General features: G+C 39.9%; 2 protein-coding genes across 3 annotated transcripts; both read right to left on the bottom strand.

Annotated features, from left to right (window-relative positions):
- Positions 1 to 20,635: 20,635 nt before the first annotated feature.
- RGS2 (regulator of G protein signaling 2) lies at positions 20,636 to 24,057 on the bottom strand. Of its 2 annotated transcripts, none has more exons than XM_055334372.1 (5): positions 23,808 to 24,057; positions 22,672 to 22,773; positions 22,508 to 22,569; positions 21,761 to 21,927; positions 20,636 to 21,492 (listed from the first exon to the last, which is right to left on the bottom strand). In XM_055334372.1, the coding sequence occupies exons 1-5, from the start codon at positions 23,915 to 23,917 to the stop codon at positions 21,298 to 21,300; spliced, it is 636 nt and encodes a 211-aa protein (XP_055190347.1). In that variant the 5' UTR covers positions 23,918 to 24,057; the 3' UTR covers positions 20,636 to 21,297. The 2 variants fall into 2 exon arrangements, with proteins under 2 accessions (XP_055190347.1, XP_055190348.1); XM_055334373.1 differs by having other exon boundaries at positions 23,651 to 23,927.
- On the bottom strand, positions 23,973 to 24,899 carry LOC129515438 (skin secretory protein xP2-like). The gene is made up of 2 exons (XM_055334374.1): positions 24,721 to 24,899; positions 23,973 to 24,310 (listed from the first exon to the last, which is right to left on the bottom strand). The coding sequence occupies exons 1-2, from the start codon at positions 24,869 to 24,871 to the stop codon at positions 23,973 to 23,975; spliced, it is 489 nt and encodes a 162-aa protein (XP_055190349.1). The 5' UTR covers positions 24,872 to 24,899.
- Between the last annotated feature and the right edge of the window lie 245 nt (positions 24,900 to 25,144).

Genomic DNA, 25,144 nt, shown 5'->3' with positions numbered 1-25,144 from the left:
ATATGGCCTCATGTCATCAACTCATATTTTCAACGTGTAAGAATTTATCTTCCCTTCAACGAAATTCCTCAAAGGCTAGAATTGTAAAATATGTAATATATAACACACATATATATATTATACATATATAAATGTCTATGACATATAAAACATCTGTATATATGTACATAACATGTATATTTAATACATGTTTTAAATATATATATATATACATACATATATTTGCTTTTACTTCTTCCAAAATATTGATTGATCTTTCACATTTCTTCTCCACTGATATCACTCTAGTTTCAGTTTTTATTTTTTTCTTATCTGTGCAATTGTAATCTATCCTTCTTGTAATTTCTTCTCATCTTGACTTATACTATGTGAAGTGGCTAGATCAGACTTTTGTGGAACAATTCTCATCTTGCTAACTCTTTTGTGCAAAAATGGTTTAAAAAATTCCCTGTATTTCTTTAACAATAAAGTGTAAAATCTCTAGCAGCGTGTTTTTGTTTTTAAGGATTTTATTTATTTATTTATGAGAAACACAGATAGATAGGCAGAGACATAGGCAGAGGGAGAAGCAGGCTCCCCACAGGAGCCTGATGTGGGACTTGAACCCAGGACCCCAGGGTCACGCCCTGAACCAAAGGTAGACGCTCAACCACTGAGCCATCCTGGTGCCCCTAGCAACATGTTTTTGGATACCCTGGGTCCTACGGCCTCCAAACTCTTATTTAATTATTTCCCTAGCGTTTTGAATTGTATGACCTGACCTTATTTTTTCAAAAGTTTCTTTTCCCTTCTCTTCTAGAACAGCATTTTCTCTTGACTCCACTGCTATCTCTGTTAACTGCTCCCAGTCTCTTTTGCTGGACCTCAATGTGTCTCTCAAATACTGATATATTCTGAGAGATGCTTGAGCTCTTCTGTTATGTCTCCACACTGCAGACTCCTCCTGCAGAAGCTCACTTCTTTCCAGCACTAACTTCCATGTACACAGTGAGGACTCCAGAGTCAGGCTTTGGATCTGACTTACCTACCTTGTTCCAAATGCGTGTTTTCAAATGTCTAGTGAAAAAAATCATATGTTTATGTTCTCCATTAAAATGACTTTCAATGGCTGAAAGTAGTTTTATTACTGAATTTGAGAGGAAAATCCATTTTAGGTATGTAAATGATATGCAAATAACCTATAATTGTAAATCAAATTTCCATAATGGATGGAGAAGGAAGAACTGTGGCAAGCAGGCCTTCCTTTTGATTTTGGCACTTATTTGCCATATAACCTTAAAAACGTCACTTAAATTCATGGGTCTTCAGTTTGAAGTCTTTAGAATATGGACTAAGGTGAGGCAGCTGGTGTGGTGGGAAATGGCCTGGGTCTGAAATCTTGTCTTGGTTCTGTCTCAAATGAGCAAAGTGACATTGGTGAATCATTTTACCTCTGTAGTTCGTTCTTTCTTATGAAATAACAAGATTGGGATTCATTATTTAAGAGGCCTATTCTATGTACCACTATCTTATTGTAAGGTACATATGATTGTGAAAATGCCTTGTGAACTGTTAGGTATTATGCAGTCCTTAGGTATCATTAAGAGTATAAAAAATTGGGGTGCCCAGATGGCACATTCGGGGCACTTGGGTGGCACATTCAGTTAAGTGTCTGACTCAGGTTTGATCTCAGGGTTGTGAGGTTGAGCCCCCTGTTGGGCTCTACACTCAGCATGGAGTCTGCTTGCATTTCCCTCTCTCTCTCTTCCTCTGCCCCTACCCCCAACTCTCCCTCTCCTTCTAAAAGAAAGAAAGAAAGAAAGAAAGAAAGAAAGAAAGAAAGAAAGAAAGAAAGAAAGAAAGAAAGAAGAAAGAATAAATAAAGTATAAAAAATCAAGTTGTCACTGAAGATGAGGGGCTAACTCATAAAGAACTGATAAGCTACTGGGTTCTATTAAGGTCTATAAGATGGAATCATTGGAGCTCATGAGCAATTTTTAAGTTAAGAAATAGAATCAGGGCAGCCCGGGTGGCTCAATGGTTTAGCATCACCTTCAGCCCAGGGTGTGATCCTGGAGACCCGGGATCGAGTCCCACTTTGGGCTTCCTGGATGGAGCCTGCTTCTCCCTCTGCCTGTGTCTCTGCCTCTCTCTCTCTGTTTCTCTCATGAATAAATAAATAAAATCTTAAAAAAACTTAAAAAAATACGATCACTGAATTGCTATTCACCATCAGTGTAATCACTAGTATTTATTGTTTATAATAATTTAGTGTTGGCAGCTTAATTATTAATAGTGTACTCCCAATACTGCAGTATATACCATACCTTCTGAGAATATAGATAGCATTTTTTTATTGTTCTCTTACTTCTAGTACGTTGACTCTTAATAGGTGTCAGTGAGCTTTTTTGTTTTAAATAAATGATTGGAGAGATTACTACAAATTGAGCACAAGAAGGAACACGTGAAATAGGAAAGTATAAAAGTCTAGTAAGAGCTAAAAGGAGCTATATCATGTAGAAACCTTATAGTAAAGAGATCAATTACTATATGATGCAGAATTCTCAAAAGTTTTATAGGGGAAAAGAGATCTAACTTTTCTGGATTTATGTGACTTCCCTATTCATATTTTCTGTTTCATTGTTGAGTGGTCAACAAAAGTTTTTGTCTTTTTTTTTTTAGGGAATGGTTGTAGAAGATATATTTTTTAAAGATTTTATTTATTTATTCATGAGAGAGATAGAGAGAGGCAGAGACATAGGCAGAGGAAGGAGCAGGCTCCTGCGGGAAGCCTGATGTGAGACTTGTTCCTAGGACTCCGGGATCACTCCTTGAGCCAAAGACAGTTGCTCAGTCACTGAGCCACACAGACAACCTCTGTAGAAGAGATTTGATTAACTACCTTTCTTCCCCCCAACTTCTAATCTGACCCAGGTTGAACACCGGTGCACATCTGTGTGCGCACACACTCGCATTCATGCTAAACCTATTTGGAAATGGAATAAGTCCATTTGGAAGTTTAACCACTCTAGGCAACTTATTTGACACTACAGCTACCATGATTTTAAGCAACTTGGCACTTACATTATCTATAATGCTAGTTTCACAACAATAAAGCAAGACAATTTTAAAACATCCTTACAAAATAAATATCCATGTTTTGTGTGCACTACGCTTACAGTATACCTAAAATGTGTTTTGCATTTCATCAAAACTTTTTATTTACCTTGGATTTTTTTTTTGTTTTTAATTCAGACCACAAGTCTTTTCTATTTAATCATAGGAATGAAATTATCTGCCTTAAAAAATGCACTCTTTTCCCTTGATTTCCTTATCTATCTAGGCTATTCAAAAGGTATTCCCTCTGAGATCTGAGTCTGAATTCCTCAATGATTCCTACATCACTGATGAAGAGTTCCAGGCGGGTTATTCATTATTATTGTCGTCAGTAACCTCACTCACAGTATTAGCTGTCAGATTCACTTCCAGGCTTCCTTTGATATTGGTCTTATTAAGACAAACCTTGGTTTATCTTTCATGACAGCTCATAAGCTATCTTGGATGCCCTGCCCAGCAAGGAGGCGTGGAATGCCACCCTTCTTTACACGTTGTCATTCCTGATGCTGTGAACCATTTCCCAACTCCTAACTTAGTCATTTCCTTTCAACTCCTGGCTAATGTTCCTTGCATTTCACAGACTTTGTTGGGTAGCTAACACTGAGATGTGCAAAGGGTTTCTTTACATTTTCATTTGCTTTTAAGCAGAATTTGCTGTTGAGGAGGGCTACATGGGTTAAAGATTTATGAGACTACACTCAAGATCATTATCTTTTGTGTTTCCAGACTCTAGCTAATTAGAGATATTACTATTAGTCGTTGACAGATCACTGGGACTTCTCTAAATAAATCTTGTTTAAGGTGATACTCCCCAGACCGTTGTCCTAGGATGTGTTCACCTTGACACTTGGTGTCAGGGTGGGGAAGCGGAGGAGGGGAATGGTATTATTGTGATTGGACCTGGAAGCTTTGTGCCATCGTTAACTTATTTATGAGGTAGCAGTATGAATGAAATCTGTGCCAGATGGTCTGTGAAATGGAAAAACTATGCATACATTTTACTGTCCAAATTTAAGTGAATAGTAGTGGGTGGATAAGAAGAAATTCGGAATGAGGAGTGCTTGGGTGGCCCAGTTAGTTAAGCATCTGACTCTTGATTTCTGCTCATGTCATGATCTCGGGGTCATGAGATCGAGCCCTGCATCAAGCTCTGTGCTGGTTGGGGAGTGTATTCAAGATTCTCTTTCCCTGACAAACCATAAGAGAAACAAACCGAGGGTCCCTGGAGGGGTGGAGGTGGGTGGATAGGATAACTGGGTGATGGACATTAAGGAGGGCACATGATGTAATGAGCACTGGGTATTATTATTAAGACTGATGAATCACTGAACGCTACATCTGGAACCAAAAATACATTATACATTAATTAATTTAATTTAAATAAGATTTAAAAGAAGATTCTCTTCACCTTCTCTCTCTGCACCTCCCCCTACTTGTATGTTCTCTCTCTATAAAAATAAATAAATATCCATTCATCTTTCGATGGACACCGAGGCTCCTTCCACAGTTTGGCTATTGTGGACATTGCTGCTATAAACATCGGGGTGCAGGTGTCCTGGCGTTTCATTGCATCTGTATCTTGGATAAAGAAGATGTGGTTTATGTATGCAATGGAATATTCCTCAGCCATTAGAAACAGCAAATACGCACCATTTGCTTCGATGTGGATGGAACTGGAGGGGATTATGCTGAGTGAAATAAGTCAATTGGAGAAGGACAAACATTATATGGTCTCATTCATTTGGGGAATATAAAAAATAATGAAAGGGAATAAAGGGGAAAGGAGAAAAAATGGGTGGGAAATATCAGAAAGGGAGACAGAACATGAACGACTCCTAACTCTGGGAAATGACCTAGGGGTGGTGGAAGGGGAGATGGGCGGGGGTAGGGGTGACTGGGTGGCGGGCACTGAGGGGGGCACTTGATGGGATGAGCACTGGGTGTTATTCTGTATGTTGACAAATTAAACACCAATAAAAAATAAATTTATAAAATAAATAAATAAAAAGAAATAAATAAATAAAATCTTTTTTAAAAAAAAAGGAATTAGGGATGAAAGCCCAAGGAATGACTAATATTGCCTTAAATGACCTAAGAATGTTTTTAAAACTAAATTAGGAATATACAAGCATGAAGTCTTTTGGTAAATTCTAGCATACTATTTCTCTTTGGGATAGATTCGCCTATTTATTTATTTAATAATACTTATTAGGCATCTTTCAGATATCTCAACCTGTATTAAACACTGAGAATAAGAGGGAATGTAAAACAGTTTATTTCCTGTGAGGAATTCAGTCTAGTGAAAGGATATTTACACATTTAAATGTAATATGATAGTGGTTGAGCAGCCTTCCTTCAGTCCTGGTGTGTGGTCTTTTCCTAGTATCATCTGCCATTGGGTTGAGAAAGGCTTTCATTCCTTTCTGGGTACAAGGCATGCATATGAGTATTCTGGGCCACTGAGAAGGTAATTTTCAATGTAGCACAATTAAGAAATGACCATTCTGGAGAGTAGAAAACCCACACCCAAAGTGACTGACAGAATAGCTAACTACTCAGCTAGGATGAGAGGTGATGCTCTCTGGAGTTTTGAGGAAGGTCTGAAGACTTGGGTCACCTTGCAAGCAATAGTAAAGGATGGCTCCCTAGTCCTCTCCATGTAATTATCCTAACTCTGGATGGGGTTGGAGAGGATACACCAAGTTAGAAAGCCAATGCATGCTCTAAGGAAGGGAGTTGGGCTAATTGTGACATCTTGGAATATAAGTCTGTGCTACTTCCCTTGGGTCTCCTTTTAAAATTTTTCTTTATTGTGGTGGTTCTGTGCTTGTGGTACTTGTATGGTTGTATGGCTTTCTGATGTTTATCAGACAAATGCATAAATAAAACATACAGGATTGCAAAAGAAACCAATTATATTGAAATACAGTAATCAATATATTAGAAAAAAAAAACAATGTTAGAGGAGACTTCTACTTCCTGGAAGATGGAATACATTTTATTTTCCTTATTTCTCCTCCTAAGTATAACTAAAAGCCCTGGACATTATATATGAAACAAACAAAAAAACACTCTGAAAGGTGGAAAGAACTAGAAAGACCCGATAGAGAGTTCAGAGACCAAGGGGTGATGCAGTTATGATTTCTTTAGATCTTTTTTGCCTCATATATTGTGGACCTAAAGCCAAAAAGCTGGCAACTCAGAAATGTCAAGGCATGCAAACAAAAAAAGTCCCAACAAAAAAGCCTTCTTTCTTTATAGCTAAAGGACCAGGAAAGGGAAAACCTAGCAAGACAGAAGACTAAACAATAAGCATCCACGTCAGCCAAACACCATAGAAAAAAATCTGTGGCCCCACCCACACCTATGCTGGCAAAGGCTGAATGGGAAGGGTAGTGGAGGTCCAGTGGGGAGCTGTGACTCCTACCCCTGCCTAGCAGTAATGATAAGCATCTCTTCCCCCCATGTAGCAACAGAGGTCAAGTGGGAAATTTGGATATCTAGTCAACCTGAAATAATAAGGCAGCATGTCCCTTTTCCTGCTGGAGTAGTGTCAGATGAAGCCAGATAAAACAGAAAGTTTCTACAGAACCCAGAATCTCATAAAAAAATATTCAGAATGTCCAGATTTTTATACAAAATCGGTTGTCATACCAAGAAACAGCTCAAATGAAAAAGAAAAAGACAATCAGTAGATACCAATAGGGAGATGATGGAGATGTTAAAATTATCTGGCAAAGATATTAAAAGCAACCTTTATAAAAACACTTCAGTAAGCAATTACGAACATTGTTAAAATCTGAGAAAAATAGAAAGTTTCAGCAAAGAGATAGAAGATAGCAAGAAGAACCAAATGGAAAAATTAGAAATGAAAAAATCAAGAACCTAAATAAAAACGTTCAATGGATGGGCCCAACAGCAGAATGGATGAGACAGAGGAAACAATCAATGACCCTGAAGATAAAAATTGAAGCAATTATCTAGTTTGAAAAAGTAGAAAAAATGGAGGCAAAAAATGAGCAGTGCCTCACTTACCTGTGGGATTATAACAACAACAACAACAACAACAACAACAAAATCAAACATTTGTGTCTTTAGGAGAAAGGATGAGAGTAAGGCTGAAAAAATGGATGGCTGAAAAACTTCCCAATTCAACAAGAGCACTAAACCTACATAATCAAGAAAGCTATTGGGTCACAAAAAGGATGAATCCCTAGAAATTCACATCAAAATGTATCATGCACAAACTTCTAAAACTAAAAGCAAAAGAGCAAAATCTTGTTATTCATAGGGAGAAAGCAATTTGAATGACAGTAAATTTATCAGAAATCGTGGAGGCTGAAGAAAGTGGCATGTCATCTTCAAGTGCTAGAAGAATTGTTAACTCCAAATTCTATATCCAGTGCAAATGTCCTTTAGGAATGAAGGAGAAATCAAGACATTCTCTGATGAATGAAAACTAAGACCATCTGTCACTATTAGGACTATTTACAGTTATCTCATGAGAGCAAGGGGAAGGCAGACATACCAATAACCAATTCAAAACAGTAAGTAGTAAAAGAGAATTTAATATTAAAATCAGGTGTTGGGCATTCTATTTCAGCTTTCATAGTAAAATAAATAATCCAATTAGAAAATGAATAAAATGACATGAACAAAAGACATGAGCAGATATTTCACCAGAGAGGATATACAGATGGCAAATAAGCTCATGAAAAAATATTCAACATCATTAGCTCTTAGAGAAGTGCAAATTAAAACTACAATGAAATATCACTATATACCTACCAGGATGGCTAAAGTAAAAAATTGTTTTAACACCAAATGCTTGTGAGGGTGGGAAAAAACTGAATCACTCATACATATATTGCTGGTGAAAATGTGTTTCTAGAATGGTAATACAAAGGATCATTGTGGAGATGAAACTGTTGTTTTTCTTGAATGTATCAACATCAACATCCCAGTTGTGATATTTTACTATAGCTTTGCAAGATGTCATCATTGGATGACATCCATGAACTGGATCTCTGTATTGTTTCTTACAATTGTATGTGAGTCAACAATTTCTCAAAAATTTACTTAAAATCTGTAATAGAGTAATATATGCACTTCTTTGTTAGCACTTTAAAAAAGATCTAGTGTCAGATCTAATTACTATTGAAATTTGGAAGTAATGATGAATGTAAACAATATTTCAAAATATCTTTAACAACGTGGCATAAAAATATCTGTGCTTTCTATCTGTGACAGAGTCATATGTTTTGCCACTACTATTGTGGTTTGTTGCTTAGATTCACAATGGAAGGAAATGCTAAATTCATTTGGAAGTTAGTGAAAATAAAGATGTAATTCTTTCCTATTCAAGGGCATACACCCCTCAAAAGGGTCTGTCTAATAAACAACAAATAAGACACTGATCAAGAGACCGAGTTCTCTTTCCTCCATTGGAACAGTCCTATATCTTGACCAAGCAATGAGAATGCTTCTGATTGACAGGGCAAATGTCTTTATAAGCAAGTACAGAAGAGAAAAGATTAATGTTTCAGAATAGATATCTCAATAAAAATGCTATATTCTCTGAGCTTGGGCATAGTTGATGGGGATATGGCTAAAATGCACCAAAAAGGTCAGAATCATTGCTAAATATGGGACTCATTATGGTGCCTCCTTCAGGAAAATGGTGAAGAAAACTGAAATAAGCTAGCATGCCAACTACAGTTGCTCCTTCTGTGGCAAAACCAAGATGAAAAGAGGAGGTGTGGGCATCCGGCACTGTGGTTCCTCCATGAAAACAGAAGCTGGTAGTACCTGGACTTACAGCACCATCTCTGTCCCCACAGTAGTGCCGACCACCAGAAGACTGAAGAGATTGAAAGACCAGTAGAAGCTCCAGCATTTGAAACATTGCTAGTTTATAAATAAATGGGTTAATTTATGTAATGACAACAACGACAACAAAAAAAGCTATTATGGAGATGTGAACAAAATAACTTAGGAGATCAGAAGAAGTATTCGCTCTGCCTTGGGTTTGTCAGTGAGGTTTTAAAGAAATCAAAATTTTATCAAGAATTTGAAGAAGGAATAAGGAAGTCTCAATCAGAGGAAAGAAGGGCATTTTAGGCAAGAAAACAATACGTGCCAAGGCCTGGGGGGTAGAGCCACCTGAGAAGCTCATGCTGTCCAATAAGAAAACAATCTGAGTGAGGGAGCTTCTGTATCGTCCCAAAGGCTGAATCACTATTTAAAATGGCACAATCAAGATGACAACTAGAATTTGATCCAGTTTTCAGCTCCATGTTCTTTCCACCCCTTTCCTCCGGTAGGGTGAACTGGAGCGACAGTCTGCAGGTGGGAGAACTTTCAGGAGAAAGTTGTAGTCAGGAATCCAGTTGCGAGGTGGTGAAAGCCTGGCCAAAAAGGCAGACTGTCTTCGTGCATTGTTTGTTTGTTTGTTTTAAGAAAAATGGTATCACCTTGGAATTACTTAAATGCTATTGTTGGTTTTCTTTGTAGAAACTTAAGGAGTAGAGCTCTAAGGCGAATCTCTGAGGTTTAGTGACTCAGTAATGTGAGTGGGTGAGGTTTCTAACTTTCACAAAAAGCATATAGAGGCAGGTTTTTAGCCCAGGGGATGGAGTGGGTGGTGATAATGTCAGCAACATGATAGGGCACTAGCAAGAGAGGCAGGATGCTACCAGAGGAAATAAACCATTAACAAATAATCAGAAGGCCAAAAGCCATCCAGAAAATATTAGCCTGGAGTATCAAAACAACATTAGCAAAAAATTTGGGTAAACCACCTAGTATCCTTAGTGATTTGAGACATACCTCAAGGGATTTTGGTTTTTTAGAACTTAAAAAAAAAAATACTGAATGTAATACGTTGGTTAAAAAAGTATCCCTTTTCTAGATAAAAATTATTTTGGAATTAATAAAAAGTGATGGCTTAGCTAAAACAAGTTTTAAGGCTTTTATTTGAAGAGGATTGGTTGTTGCAAAGCAGAACTGGTCTTTGGGTTAATCGGTCGGTCAACACAAGTTCAGGGAGCATCCAACAACACTACACGGCTAACAGATGCCTTCCCAGACCACCCCGTCTCTTCCCTATCTAACTGCTTAGCTTATTTCTTTCCTAGGCATTTGTCATCATCTAGAATTATCTTGTTTATTCGCTTGTTCATTATGTATTGACTCCAGTGGAATGTCAGATCCACAGGGGCTGGAAACGTCTGTTTTTTTTTTTTTTTATTCAGTGTGGTGTTCCCGCAGTGCTTTGCACACAATAGGTACTCAGCAAGTTTTGTTGAATGAAGGATTGGAAGCAAAGATTAATAAACTGGTGTGCCTGGGGAATGTGAGTTGGGTCTTGAAGAATATATAGGATATAGGTAGGATAAACGGAGTAGGGGACCTGTCCAGACAGGTCGGTATGAGTGAAATGATGGTGGCTTTGCTTCTGGGGATAGGAAGGAGAGCAGATGGACTAAAGCAGTGATTTTATGTTAGATTGTTTGGGGAAAAAAATAAAATTGTTAGGATAGGGATAGATTTTGGGGACTATTCAAAGCCAAGCAGGATTTTAGAGCTGGAAAAGATTTTAGAGATCAAATTTACGCATGAAGTAGTTGAGAGGTGACAATCCCCAGGTTAACCAAATAGTTAATGCTATTATAACCAGAATCTCATTCTGTTGACTTCCAATCTAGGGCTCTTTCTATGCTACTTAGGAAATAGGGAGACAATGAAACCTTTTGAATGGAGTACAATATATAGTTCAATTGGCATTTATGAGGAATAATCTGCTTCCATATGTAGGGTGAATTGGAAAGAGAAAATTCTTTGTATTGGGCCAACACAAAGAAGGCCTAGATAATGATGGTAGAGGAGTAGAAGTCAGAAGGGCAGATACTCACTGAAGGACAAACAGGCAGAACTAGATTAAATTGTGCTACTTCTAAAATGGGCTGTTTATAATAAATATTTAGCACTTACCCATAGAATATTTTCATTCAGGGGCACCAGGCTCAGTCAGTAGAGCATACAACTCTTGATCTTGTGATTATAAGTCCAAGCCCCATGCTGAGTGTAGAAGTTACTTAAAAATAAAATCTTTTTCTTTTTAAAAGAATATTTTTATTTAGTCCTACCTAGAGTATTTACATATTTTGCTTTTAACCTTTGCAAAATGCATTTTGAGTGAAGAAGTGTTTATTTTTGTAATAGTTTGTACCAATTCAAAAGAAATGCATGCTATTGTCTAAGTAGTTGGGATACAAAAATCGTACATTAACATAAGGCCTATATTATATCATATCAACAATAACTGAAGACTCATGAGATCAAACATACAGCATTGGGAACTGCCTTCCCCCAAACTTGAAAGCTTTGAATTTTCCTGTTCATGATAACAACGTGATTTCTACTTTGCATTTAAAGCTTACAAATTTCTGGTGGGAATGCAGACTCGTACAGCCTCTCTGGAAAACAGTGTGGAGGTTCCTCAAAGAGTTAAAAATAGAACTACCCTACGACCCAGCAATTGCACTACTGGGTATTTACTCCAAAGATACAGATGTAGTGAAATGTTGGGACACCTGCACCCCGATGTTTATAGCAGCAATGTCCACAGTAGCCAAACTGTGGAAGGAGCCTCGGTGTCCATCGACAGAGGAGTGGATAAAGATGTGGTCTATGTATACACTGGAATATTCCTCAGCCATTAGAAACGACAAATACCCACCATTTGCTTCAACATGGATGGAACTGGAGGGTATTATGCTGAGTGAAGTAAGTCCATTGGAGAAGGACAATCATCATACGGTTTCACTCATATGGGGAATGTAAGAAATAGTCAAAGGGATTATAAGGGAAAGGAGGGGAACTGAGTGGGAAAAATTAGAGAGGGAGACAAACCACGAGAGACTACTAACTCTGGGAAACAAAGGGTTGCAGAAGGGGAGGTGGGTTACCAGGTGATGAGCACTAAGGAGGGCACTTAATGGGATGAGCACTGGGCATTATACTATATGTCGGCAAATTGAATTTAAATAAATAAAAAATAAACTTATGAATTTCCTTCACACAAATTATATCCTTTGACCCTCACCAGAATGTGAGGCTAGGAGAGGAACTGAATGAGAAAACTGTGGCTCATAGAAGTGACTTTTCCACACACAAAACTTTAGCAAGTGGAGCTGTAAATCAAATATCTAAAGCTATTCTTTGTGTTATGCTGATTTTCTCCTTTAATACTTTCCAGCCACGTTTGAACTGTAAAAACAATTCATGCAGTCAAGATAAAAATCATGTGCGCTCAGGGTTTCATTTTGCGGTGAGCCATTTTGTGACATCCCCAAGTGCTCACTGAGTCATAGACTGTCTCTTCAGTGACTTCAGAACAATATACCCATGGAAGTTCCTCTCAGCATTGTGTAATAGACACTGCCGATTCACCAATTTCGGCTCCTCCTTTCTAACAAAATTCTACATTTTTTCAGCCACCCATCCCTTCCCTAGGCATGATCCCACTCCTAGACTAAGGAGTAGTATTGGATCCTGGTGATTCTATGCATTTTACCAATGATCATTCATAAACCCAGGGTTAAGCCAATCAGTGTTACGCCAATCAGCCAATGATTTCTCCTCTGGACTGCTCCAGGTTATTTAATTAGACTTAAGAAATAAACTTTTTTCCCTATAATTGGAGGAACATCTTTTGGTGTCCATTGCTGCTCTTACTAATGAGAACCAATCTGTGACCGTGATGGAAGCTGCTCTGTCAACAAAACAAGTGTAAAGGAGGACTGAGTGCAGGGTTAACAGCAGGAGCTCTGATTGCACAATGAGTGGTATCTACCCTATTCTTTGAATTTTTGTATTTTTCATGACAGCTTGATAGATGACAAAAAACATCCAAGTGATAGATGTAAGCAAGGAAAAATACAGGGGCAATCCACCAAAGCAGAAGTTCCCCTGATGGCACAGACCACAGATCTTGTCTATTGCTCATTTGGTACCCGGTTGAATTTGTTGAAAGCACGAAAGCAACATTCTAATTCTAATTCTAATAATTCTAGCCACCTGAGTGGCTCAGTCTGTTGACCATCTGACTCTTGATTTTGGCTCATGTTCTCAGGGTCGTGGGATGGAGTCCTACATTGAGCTAGGAGCTCAGTGTGGAGTCTGCTTGAGATTCGCTCCCTCTCTCTCTACTCCTCCCCCTGCTTGTGCTCTTCTACATACATACACACATACATCCATAGAATTAAAAAAAAATAATTCTAATCAGCAAAGGAGTCAGTTCTTTTGAGAAACTAGTTCATTCACGTCAGGATTTTCATATTAACTGAGTTAGTGGCCTCCCAGTCAACAGTATTTACTGATTTCCATCATGTCTAGAAAATGATACAAAGTAGTATTAATAGGTAACTCTTAAAAAAAGTAATATTATTTTTAAACCTCATTTGCTTGCACTGCCATAAGAACTTTACATGTATCAATCCATTTACTTTGAAAAAAAACCTAAAAGAATAAAAATCCCTGTAAGGTAATCTATAACTACTCTCTTTTATAGATGAGAGAGTGAAGTTAGCGTCTAGCTGGCTCAGCTGGAAGAACATGTGATGCTTGACCACAGGTTTGTGAGTTCAGATCCCATGTTGGGTCTAGAGATTATTTAAATGAATAAAACTTAAAAATAAAAAAAAGGTTTCATAATATGTCCATGTTTGGCCACACAAGTAAGAGATGGAGATGGGATTTGAACTCAGGCAATCTAGATTGATTGCCTTCATAGAGTAAATGGAAGACACTTTTCCTAATTAAAGGCAACATAGTGGTAAAAAAATTTTGAGAAGCACCAGCTATGAAATGTATTTTGGGCATTAGGAAAAAAATAAGAGAATGCATAAATTTATTTTGGTTTATGATCCATCACTCAGACTCAGCCATTGCTGCTATGCTCTCTAATTGGTAGCCACTAGCCACATGTGGCTACTGAACACTTGAAGCATGACTAGTGTGGATTTGAATATACCGTAAGTGTAAAGACACATTAGACTTAATAAGGCTTAAAGGCTTAATTTTGAAGACTTAATAAGAAAAAAAATATGACCTGTCTCTTTAATAATTTATTATAGGGAGTACATGTTGCAATGATAATATTATTCTGATTATACTGGGTTAAATAAAATATATTGTTAAAATTAACTTGTTTGCTTCTTTTTACATTTCTTAATGTGGTTTTAAAATTAAAAATGATATATGTTGCATATTACATGTTTTTTGTTTTGTTTTGTTTTTTGCTGGATAGTACTACTTTGCTGATAGTGTAGTCAGTGTTGTTTCTGGTTTTTTTCTACACTCCCGGATTAAAAAAAAAATGACTCAAAGTTCAGAAATACTTCATCCATATTAACATTTTCAATAGTAGATAGATTATTGACTTTTTCTCCCCAAATAGTTGTATGATGACCAAAATTATCTTTGAAATTGTTGTGATTAGGCGTCCTACAATGTTAATCATCTTACTCGCAATTTTGTGGAATGTTACAGGGTTTTCGAAGTTCTGGAATCTGAACACAGAAGTAGGAGAAATAAGAAAGGGGTAGAACTTTAAGTCCTGACATTGAGGTCACCATGCTCAGTGGTCACTTCTGTAAAATCACGCTGTATGGGAATGTACTGGTTTTTGCCAAATGGAGATTTAACGTCATAAACTTCCCTGCGAGCAGGGCAAAGTTCAACTAAACACCACCTGCTTGTTAAAGTTCAGCTTTATATCTGGTTTTTCTCAGACTCTACCACAGGTCATATAAACCGCGTATTTTTCTTAGTTTTTTTCAATATTGCACTTTCAAAATGCACTCATTGTAGAAAATTTGTGGTTGCATTCCGAAGCTCAAGACTGAGAGAATCATTTGGGATGGAAGTGGAATGGGCCTCTGTGAGATTGGAAGTTGAAAATGCATTAAAAACCAAAAACAAACAAACAAACAAACAAAAAAAAACAAAAAACTACCAACCAAGAAAACCAAGTCCCTCCTCACCCCGTAGAAGACGGCAGCAAATAGTTTCTTCTCACTTTCCTATTTGGCTCTTTTCTCTTTTTCATTATTTTGATTTTGATATGACGTCTGTACATGTCTAAGATATACACCAGCTAAATAAACACACAAGCCTCACTCCTAAGGGAAGTTTCCATATAGGTCAGTGCACTTTTTAAACCATATAAATATCAGATTAACTTGGGATTCCAGAAAATCTAATGTTAGGATCTTATCCAAGATCTGCATAGTTTACTTTTTTTCCCTCTCTAAATTTGCAAGGCAAAAATGTAGGGCCAAAATAAAATCTTTGCAGACTTCTGAAAAAAACCTTTTTTGCTAATGAGTTAAGCAAACTTAAATGAAATCATTTATATCACTGCCTGCATTTTTTTTCACTGCATGCATTTTTATGGAAGAGTTTGTGAATCAATCAATCAATGAGCTAATCAGTTCATCAATGGTCAATGGATACCAAGTATCTTTCACGCTTGGAACCCGACTAGTTACTCTGAAAATTAAGTAAAAATAAACCAAAATGGTACAATTTTCAACCACTTAGTTGGAAGATAAGACTGACACACCGAAAGAAAAAAAAAAAGACTGACACACCGTTGGCAACCTCTCACAGAGGTGAAACTTGATCTCTGAGCCTTGAGAAATGACTCAAATTTAAGGGAAGAGAGAGCAGTTCTAAGCAAGGGGAACGATTTGATCTAATAACGGGAGAGAAATAGTATACCTGAGGAACAGTAAGAAATCCAGCTTTGATTGCTTCTGGTCAGTGGTGAGAAATAAGACTGGATAGGAAGAAAGAACAAATAGTAGAGGATTTTTAGCCTTCGGTATTAGAGTTTACCTTGATTTGGGAGATACCAGAGAGTTTATATTTTTTCTGGTCATAAGAGAGATTGAGGAACTCAGCATCCATCCAAAAGGCAGTCTAGTGAATGAATTTTAGAAGCAGGACGGAGAACCTGAGGTCTATTCTGATCCAGTTGAGAGAATGACGACCATGGTGTGTACGCTTGGCTGTAATAGGAGAAGGGAAAGATGCCTGGGCTATTCTGAAGGAAGATTTCTTAGATCCGGTTGACTAGGATGGTTGATAATCTTACTGGAATCCATTTTTAAGAAAAATGAAGTGTGGCTTTTAGTTTTGAGCTTGAGCTTCCAGTCTTCCAGTTTCTGTCCTTCTCAGGAGATGACCATTTCTTCTACACTTTCACATCTTCCTTGCCCAGATAAACCCTTCGGAAATGTTTGCCAAAATAATGAATCAACGAATTAGCTTTCAAATATACACCCCTACAAGAAAGATCTGCCTACAAAAATGTCATGGTACAATGCAGGATCGAGTCTTGTACCAACTTTGTTTGAACTGTTTCTCCACCCTGAGTACTCTCCCCTTCATCCTTATTAAATCTACTCATTCTTCAAATCTCATCAAAAATGCTTTGTTCCTTGACTGATTTCAGCTAACGATATTTGCATTTCTCTTTTGGTAACTAGTCACCAATCATAGCCCATCTTATGTTTTAACTTTTGTACGTTATTTTGTTTGTTTGAGTTTTTTCTTTTCTTTTCTTTTAAAGCAGGCTCCATGCCCAGCACAGAGCCCAACACCTGAGATAGAGACCTGAGCTGACATCAAGAGTCAAATGCTTAATCTGACTGAGCCACCTACGTGCCCCTTATTTTGTGAGATATTTAGTGGGTGCCTCTTGGAGGACAAGCTGTATGTCTTACATGTCTTTATATTTATTCCCTCTATGGCATAGACTAGTGTTCTGCATAGAGTAGGGGATGTATAATCTGCTATTGTCACACAGAATTATTTACTGGGTAGCACTGTCCTGGTTTAGGGGAATGGTGTTTCTTGTCTGGGCTATTAGTGCAGTCTCCTAGCTCATCTCCCTGACTCCAGGGCATCCTCCAAATTGCCACCCAAGCTATTTTTATACATTTTAGTTGAGATTGGTCTCTATTACCTCAGAATAAAATCCCAATCTTTAATATTCAAAGCCTCTATCGCCTGGTGCTGGGTTACACTTCTATAGCCATACTGGGCCCCATCCTCCACACAGAGTATGGTCTGGTCGTGCTAGATCATGGCCCCAAGGGGCTAATATCAGGCCTCTGTTTAATTCGATCACCTTAGGCTAGAATATACCTCTTATGTTGTAGATGATTCTCTCTCTCTCTCTCTCTTTCTCTCTCTTTTTTTTTTAACCCTTCAGGCCACAGGAGAAGCTCTTTTGGCTCTTTTTTTTGGGGGGGGGGTTCTTATTGTCACTTCAAGCAACTCCAAGCTACTCCTCAGCTAAAATGCTGAAAAAAACCCTCATCTCCTTGCCATTAACAACAACATAAAAACTTGTTTTCCAAGGTTGTCAAAAGGCATCGAAGTCAGTATAGGGAAATCTCCGTGCAGGTCAAAGCTCACTGTTTAATAGTAACAAAGTTCTCTGTAAGTCAGACTAACTCCTTTTTTTTATCTGTGATTGGGCTAACACAGGAGAACAAAGTGAGAAATAGGGTAGTGCTTGGCACAGGCAGGGCTGTCCTAAAGTCCAAATGCACAGTGCACCCCCATCTGTAAGACAATCAGCGCCAGCACTGATCATTGTGGTAAATCAAACGAGTCTACCAAAGACCCATTTCCTATGAAATTTTGAGTGATCACTTTAAGCCATGTCATCGAAACTCATATATTGCCTCCCTATGCTCACATGAAAATAATACACAATTCTATTTTTTTCAGTGCATGAGATTGCTATATTTTGAAATGCTCCTGAGCTTAAAATATATGAAAAGATGAAATACTATCAAAATGATTAGACTGGGGATGCCTGGGTGGCTCAGTGGTTTAGAGCCTGCCTTTGGCCCAGGGAGTGATACAGTGGTCCTGGGATCAAGTCCCACATCGGGCTACCTGCATGGAGCCTGCTTCTCTCTGCTTGTATCTCTGCCTCTCTCTCTCTCTGTGTCTTTCATGTATAAATATATAAAATCTTTAAAAAAATGATTAGACTGTGGATCCTAAATATATGAACTCTGAGAAACTAGAACATTAAGTAATATTTATTTGTGGAGGTATGTGGCTTCTAATCTTAAATCTGTTTCTGTTTGTTCCACACTAGAGAACATTGAAAAATACCACCTGATTAAAGCCTGTGCTTTTAGCAGCCCTGAAAAAGTCAAAACTCTTGTTTTTTGGTTACTATAATCTGGCTTCTCCTTCGATCAAAGGCCAAAAGTTACAGAGAACATGCTGAATAAGAGGTATTTATTTTTTGCCAAAAGAAAAACTCTACAGATATTTTCAGACATTTGAGCTTATGGGCCTTTTAAAACCTTGTACTTATTTTCTTGTGCATTTGTAGATACTTCTTATTTCACCAAAATTTGTTTACAAGACTTTTTAATACGCCTTCTTTTATTCAGCAATGATTTATATAGCTTCCACTGTGTGCCAGGCAAGGTGCTAGGTGTTGGGATTCAGGAATGAGCAGCAAAAGACACAGCCTTCAAATTCTGCTATCCACGATCTGGGGGAGAAGTCAGAATTATCAAATAATCATACAAATTACTGAGAATTTTATTAGCGCTCTAAATTAGAGAACCTGGTGCTATGAGAATGTCTAAAAAGGGATGTGACCTAGGTAAGGAGGTCAAGGAAAGCTTCCCCTGGGGAAGTGACAATTGCTTGGATCTATGAATGATGAGTAAAAGCTAAAATTGCATTCCACGCAGAGGGACTATTACGTGCAAAGGTTCTGTGGGACCAGGGGCATAGTTCCCACAACGGGAACGAAAGTAGGCCAGTGTGGCCAGCAGAGCTGGGAAAACGAGGTTGGAGTGGAAGGAGGAGTCAAGCCATGCAGGTGTTAGGCTATATAGGGGACTGCCTTTATTCTAATTGTTTGGAAAATCTGTCAATGGTTTATAAGCAATAAGAGACAAAATCACACTTGTTTTGAAAGGATTCCCAGAGTTAAAAAGCAAGGGACACATAGAAGTAGGGGTAAGAATAAGGGGAGTAGAGACCATTTCCGTCACGCAGGCATCAGCTGTTGGCATCTTTGATCGGGGTGGCTACAGAAAGTAGGCTAGAAATATATTTGAGCTAATATAAATAGGACTGGGTAGCCAACTGAATATACGGCATGACTCCTGAGTTTCTCTGTTGGCCAAAACCTTCCCAAATTAAGGCATATGCAGACCTGAGATACTTATTCTCTTAAGAAATGTCTCTTTCAATAACCCTTCAGAATTCATTTATTCAAACACTGTTTACAGAGCACCTATTATGTATTATCCTGGCTGGTGGTGTTGCAGGAGTGGAAGACGCAGTCTTTCATGGAGCTTTTGCCTGTTGACACCAGACACTTTGGGTAAAATGGAAATTAGTGCCAGCACAATGAAAACAGTATTTAAACTATAGGGTGGGGGGTAGTGGTGTAGGGGAGGTGATGGTGTTGTCAATTTTTCTTTTGGCGAATCAGAATGCTTTTTTTTTTTTTTTTTTTTTAAGTGCTTTAAAGCCCCTTACTACCTCCCAGGCAGTGGGACAGACAGGAAGATGTACATTGAGGAACTGCGGAAGATGAGGACTCCCAAGGTCATAAAGCTATGTGAAATTATTGCTTAGGTTCAGGTCTTGCAAACCTGAGATGAAGGCTCTCTCTCCTTTCTAAGACTATAATCAAGGAAGTTGGAAAAGAAGCCTACTGAAGAAGAGTATTCCTTTTCTAAATAACCGGTTTGAAAAAATAACAGATTCTAGTCCTTTCACCCTTGACTAGGAAAAGAGCACATTCCTCGATGAAGTTTAAGAACAAGTGTGCTTCTTTTGCCTTCATCATAAGCTGACATAACATAATCAGTTTCTTTATTGGCCAAAGGAAGCAGGAGAATCAGGAAAATTCTGATTTTTGTATTGATCATGGAGGTGAACAATTTCAGGTATGCATCTTGGAAGTTCATGCCAGTACCCTGTAGGGGAGCCTGGAACCAGGGGAAATAAAAAAGGCAGGCCTACATTCACCTTATTTGGTTTCTTCTTTCATTTGAGAAGCTGAGTTATGTGAACTATTCTGGTGCTTTGTCTCCATTACGTTATTTTGCTTCTCAGCTAGTCTTTAGTAGATACCCACGAAGGGCTTTAAGGTCAATGGTTTTTGTTTTCATTAACAACAAGCTTATATTAGAAAGTCTGATCCCAGGGTGGTTCTAAGGAGGCGGTCTGACTTTTCTTGGTCTACCTAATGTTTATTAGGTTTAAAAGAGACGTTAACTGCAGGGAAGACATACTCCTATCACTTCTCATTTCTGAGCACTGTCAATTCTTACTCGACAGGCACATCACCTGGTGTACCTCTCCTTTACTGGAAAAAGGTTTCTCTCGTAGCTGCCGTATTAACAGCACTCCTCCCCTCCCTCACAAGCCACAACCCCCTCCCCCCATGTCTGAACCGAATAGTCAATGACATTATTTATCAAAATAAATTTATTAAAAGTATTCAAAGACCACGTCAAAGTTTAGCTGCCTTCAGGACAGTTTTTGGCACTCATCATGAACAACGTAGTTTCCTACACAACAGCACTCGTTCTGTTATAACACTTAACAATTCAGACCATTTCAGTTTTAGTGTTACAGGAGACAACAGTACTGATGATCTGTAGTCGTATGAACTTCCAACACCCTTGCACACAGTAAACATTTTAATATTACTTATTCTAAATAACTAAAACTAAAACCACTATGTGGTAATGGACTGAATTAGGGAAAGATACACAGCCAGCTAGCTAAGGCCACATAATCCCAGACCTATTGATTTTAAATGTGTTTGGACCAACAGTATCACATCAGACCTTTGGGTCTCCCATTCCTGCCTTTCCAGTGTGAGTGAGACACACCACAGTTAGACCACTTTCTCCCTGGGTTCTAGACAGAGCTACGGGAGCCGTCCCAACACAAGCTTCTCCTACACAGTCACCAGCTTCCTGATTCACTAACTCTGAATCAATAGTTCTGAGTGATGTTTCCTGAACACCCAGGCTAAATTCAAGGTCAGTCTTTTTGGAAGGTCAAAGCCTTTCCCCTTAGGAACAAAATGAAATGTCCTCCACTCTTGGGCTCCCCTTTTCGTCTCATGTAGCATGGGGCTCTGTGGCGATCTGTGGCTTTTTACACAAGTCCTGATAGAATTCTGACTCCAAGAAACGGGGATAAGAGTTGTTCTCCATCAAGCTGTAGACCCTTTTCTGGGCAGTTGTAAAGCAGCCACTTGTAGCTTCTTGTATGTTTTGGGCAATCAGAGTTTTGGTTTGAAAGTCTATGTTTATCTGAAATTAAAAAAAAAAAGTGGTTTATTCCATATTCAAAGCTAGGGACTGATACCTATTTAATCGTTGAAAACAAGAAGCAAAAACTATAATGTGTGATGAGCTTCATTAGCCAGGTCATTGAAGAAATGAAATTAAGTGAATTAAAAACTAGAATTAGTTTCTTGAAACAATCTTGTCCCTCCCCCCTTTAATGTCTTTTTGCTTCATTTTGGTGCTAAGAATATTCAAAATATGCTGAATTGAAGTTCTTTTTTGCCTCCCTTACCTCTTTAGGTGCTTCTTTTTCTATGAAATCAGTATATATTTTCCTTGCTTTGGAGGACAGCTTTTGGGGTGACTTGGTTTTTTTGAAGTCTTCGCAGGCCAGCCAGAACTCAATATTTTCTTCACAAAACTCAGATTTTAAAAAAGCCCTGAATGCAGCAAGACCATCTGGGGAGGAAGAAAGGGGGGAAAAAACATGCAGAATGTAAATTGGGTGACCAATTAATGCCTTAAAATTTTTCCAGAACTACCATTCTCCCATCCCTGTATTTTATTATTTCTAAATGATGGCAATTTTCTATATTTCACTCAAACTACTTGTAACCCTCAGAATTTAGCCTTTTAAAGACTAAGATGCTAATAGGCAAAATGCATAAGCTGGCACACTGCTACAAAATATACTTAACTTTGCTTTTAATGCAAATACTTATAGGGGAACCTAAATTCTCTGGGCTCCAAACCTCCTGGAAACCTTATATGCAATGGAAAAGCTGATTCAATTCAACCTTAAAGAAGAGCAACTGCCCCTACAATTTGGGCTACTTTTCCTTCCCTATCTACAGTGAAGAAACCATGTATTTCTATGGTTAAATAGAAAATAAAGGAGAAAAATAGGCATTATATCTTTAGTGATTGCAAATTTGAATTCTCCTTGAGCAATCTGCTTTTCTGTTGTGAACACCTTTGTGGACTCTTGTGATATTTGTGATATCTTGTGAAATGGATCAAATTCAAAAGGTTAACTTACATTTACTGGCTAGCAGCTCATCAAACGCTTCTGACCACAGCTGTGCTTCCTCAGGAGAAGGCCTGCAAAAGAAGGTCTGCTCATTAGCTCGTGCACATCGGAATTCCTCTTTTCAGCTCAGCAGCTAGCTATTCATGTTCGCAAATACAAGATTTTCAACTTACTTGATGAAGGTTTGCTGTTTGCTTTTCTTGCCATCTTTGGGCTTCCCAGGAGAGGATGAATTTTGTAAGAAGTAGCTCAAACGGGTCTTCCAATCTTTTAATCTTAAAAAGAAAAAAAAAAAAAGATATTCACTAAGTGACAACATTTGGAGTTGCTATGGCAGCTGAAGGCATTTTTACCAAATAAAGCCACCCAGTAGCAACAAGGATCTTCAAGTCAGTCTTACTCATTTTACATTTAAACCTAGCACCTATGTGCTTAACGCAATTAGTTTCGTCCATTCATCCGAGCAGAAGTACTACTCTCATAACCAAGGGTAAGTCTACCTACGACATTCAAATGAATTTAGATGGCATATTTCAAAAAGACAGATGCAATTTCTGGCCCACAAAAGACCGCAGTTTTTCTGCAGCCTTAATTACAATTCTGAGACATTTCACGCTTGAAGAAACCTAACACTGGAACTGCTTGGAGCCAGTGGGTGTTCATTTCCCTCCTACCCTTAGAGTAAGAGCCTCTGAACCACACCAGAAGCCGTGAGGTGGGGGTGTATGTGTGTCTGAGAGAGAGAGAGAGAGAGAGAGAGAGAGACTGAGCTCCCCTGCCCCAGCCCAACTACAACACTCATTTTAAGCAGATGATGCATAACGATGATTTGCTGCACGATCTTTAGTGGGTGAAATAAGCCATTCAGTTAAAAAAACAAAAGCGATTTTAAAACGAATATATTCAGAACCAGCCAAAATATTCCGATCCAGAAGCTGTGCAAGCTGATCAGAACTTCTAACGCAAGGCACCACCAGTGCTTGGGGATGTGCTTCGGCCCCAGGATTCTCGGCTGCTACCTTAAACGCAGGGGCCCAAAAGCCCACCTGCGATTCCTTAGCCTCCTCATCCCCCACCGCCTCCCCATCAAACATGTTCTCGGTCCTCAACTACCCGAGTCCTTTGCCCACGTAACAAAATCGGTGCACATACAGACTTGACCTTACTTGGCCAGCTGCCCTCTTCCACATTTTTGTTTTTCCCCGCAGGGGCACGGGTCACATAGTTTCCTAACGTCAGTCATCACGTGTGCAGCACACCGGGGCGCCAGGTGCGCAGCGCGGCGCGGGCGGCGGAGGGCCGTACTCACAGGGTCCGCTTCATCTTCTCCCGCTTCTCCTCGTTCTTGGGGCTGTTGCTCGAGCTCTTGTCCATGGGGCCGCAGTCGTGCTGGACAGCCAGGAACATGGCACTCTGCATCCTCCACCTCCCGCCGGGGCCGCCGCTCTGCGCCGCCCGGCGCGCGCCGCCGCTCTTATGAGCGGTGGCGGGGAGGGGGCGGGGCCTCCGCCGCCGGTCCCGCCCCCCGAGGGCGCCGATTGGCCGGTGCACCCGGGCACGGGGCGGGGCGGGCGGCCGGGCCTGCGGCAGTCACGGGCGCCGCCGAAGGGTCTCGAAGCGAGGTCCGCTGACGTCCGAGGCTCCGGCTTCGTGCGCACTCGGGCCCGTCGCCGCGGCTCGCGCGGTTTGGTGTGGGATCGGGCGGGGACGCCTCGCCCGCCGCCAGCCACGGCCGGCGACCTCTGTCGCGGAGCGCGCCCCCGGCGGCCGGAGGGGGCGCTCGCTCCCCCCCACCCTGCAGCGCTCCCGACCCTAAAGGGGTGCGGATTCCCCGGCGGGGAGAGGTTGCTGGGAGGGACCTGGAGTGCGATTGCTTTATTTTGAGTTAAGATGTTTTCCAACCCCTCCCCCCACCCTTTTTTCTTTTTCTTTTTTTTTTTTTGGAGAGCGCGCCCTCTTTGCACGCCTCATTTCTTGCAAACTGAGGCTGCGGGGAGACCCTCACCTCTTCCGCTGTGCGACTCCGTTGAGTTGGGAGGGAAGGAAAAGATGCAAGGGAGGAGCGGGGCAGGGGCGGGGGCGGGAGGGCAGGGGGCAGGGGCGGGGGCAGGGGGCCTGGGGCGGGGGCAGGGGGGCGGGGGCAGGGGGGCTGGGGCGGCCGGTGGGGGGTGCATCCCGGAACCCTGCGGGGAATGAACGGTAAGCAGGGCAGTCTTGCTCACCGAAACACGCGTGCTTGGGTCTTCCCGTGGGGTTGCAAGCTCCTTCTCCGGAATCCTTGGGTGACTCTCCTTCCAGGACAGAAGGCCCAGCTCTCCTCACGAGGAGACAGAGGGAAACCCCAAGACGTGGAAACTGATGCGCCAGAGCCATCCTCGTCCTGGGAGTGCAAGGACGCAGGGTTTCCTCATGAGTCATTCTTGGCTTAGAATTTACCAGAACACTTAATAACTTGCAAAGTGCGGGGAGGGAGGAGAAGGTAGAGAGGAGGAGAAGACGTTAAGGGTTTACTTGCATAATTTGGTGATCGTTCAAAAATCATCTCTGCGAGGGGCGGCTTTAAGTGTTTTTGAGTGGGAAGGACAAACGGAGAAGGTCCACGATCGATGACCTCAACACAGTTAATTCCTTGATTTCAGGTCACAG

Source organism: Nyctereutes procyonoides, unplaced genomic scaffold, assembly GCF_905146905.1.
Source record: "Nyctereutes procyonoides isolate TBG_1078 unplaced genomic scaffold, NYPRO_anot_genome, whole genome shotgun sequence".
NCBI classification, from domain to species: domain Eukaryota; kingdom Metazoa; phylum Chordata; class Mammalia; order Carnivora; family Canidae; genus Nyctereutes; species Nyctereutes procyonoides.
This window is presented reverse-complemented; position numbering and strand designations above follow the sequence as displayed.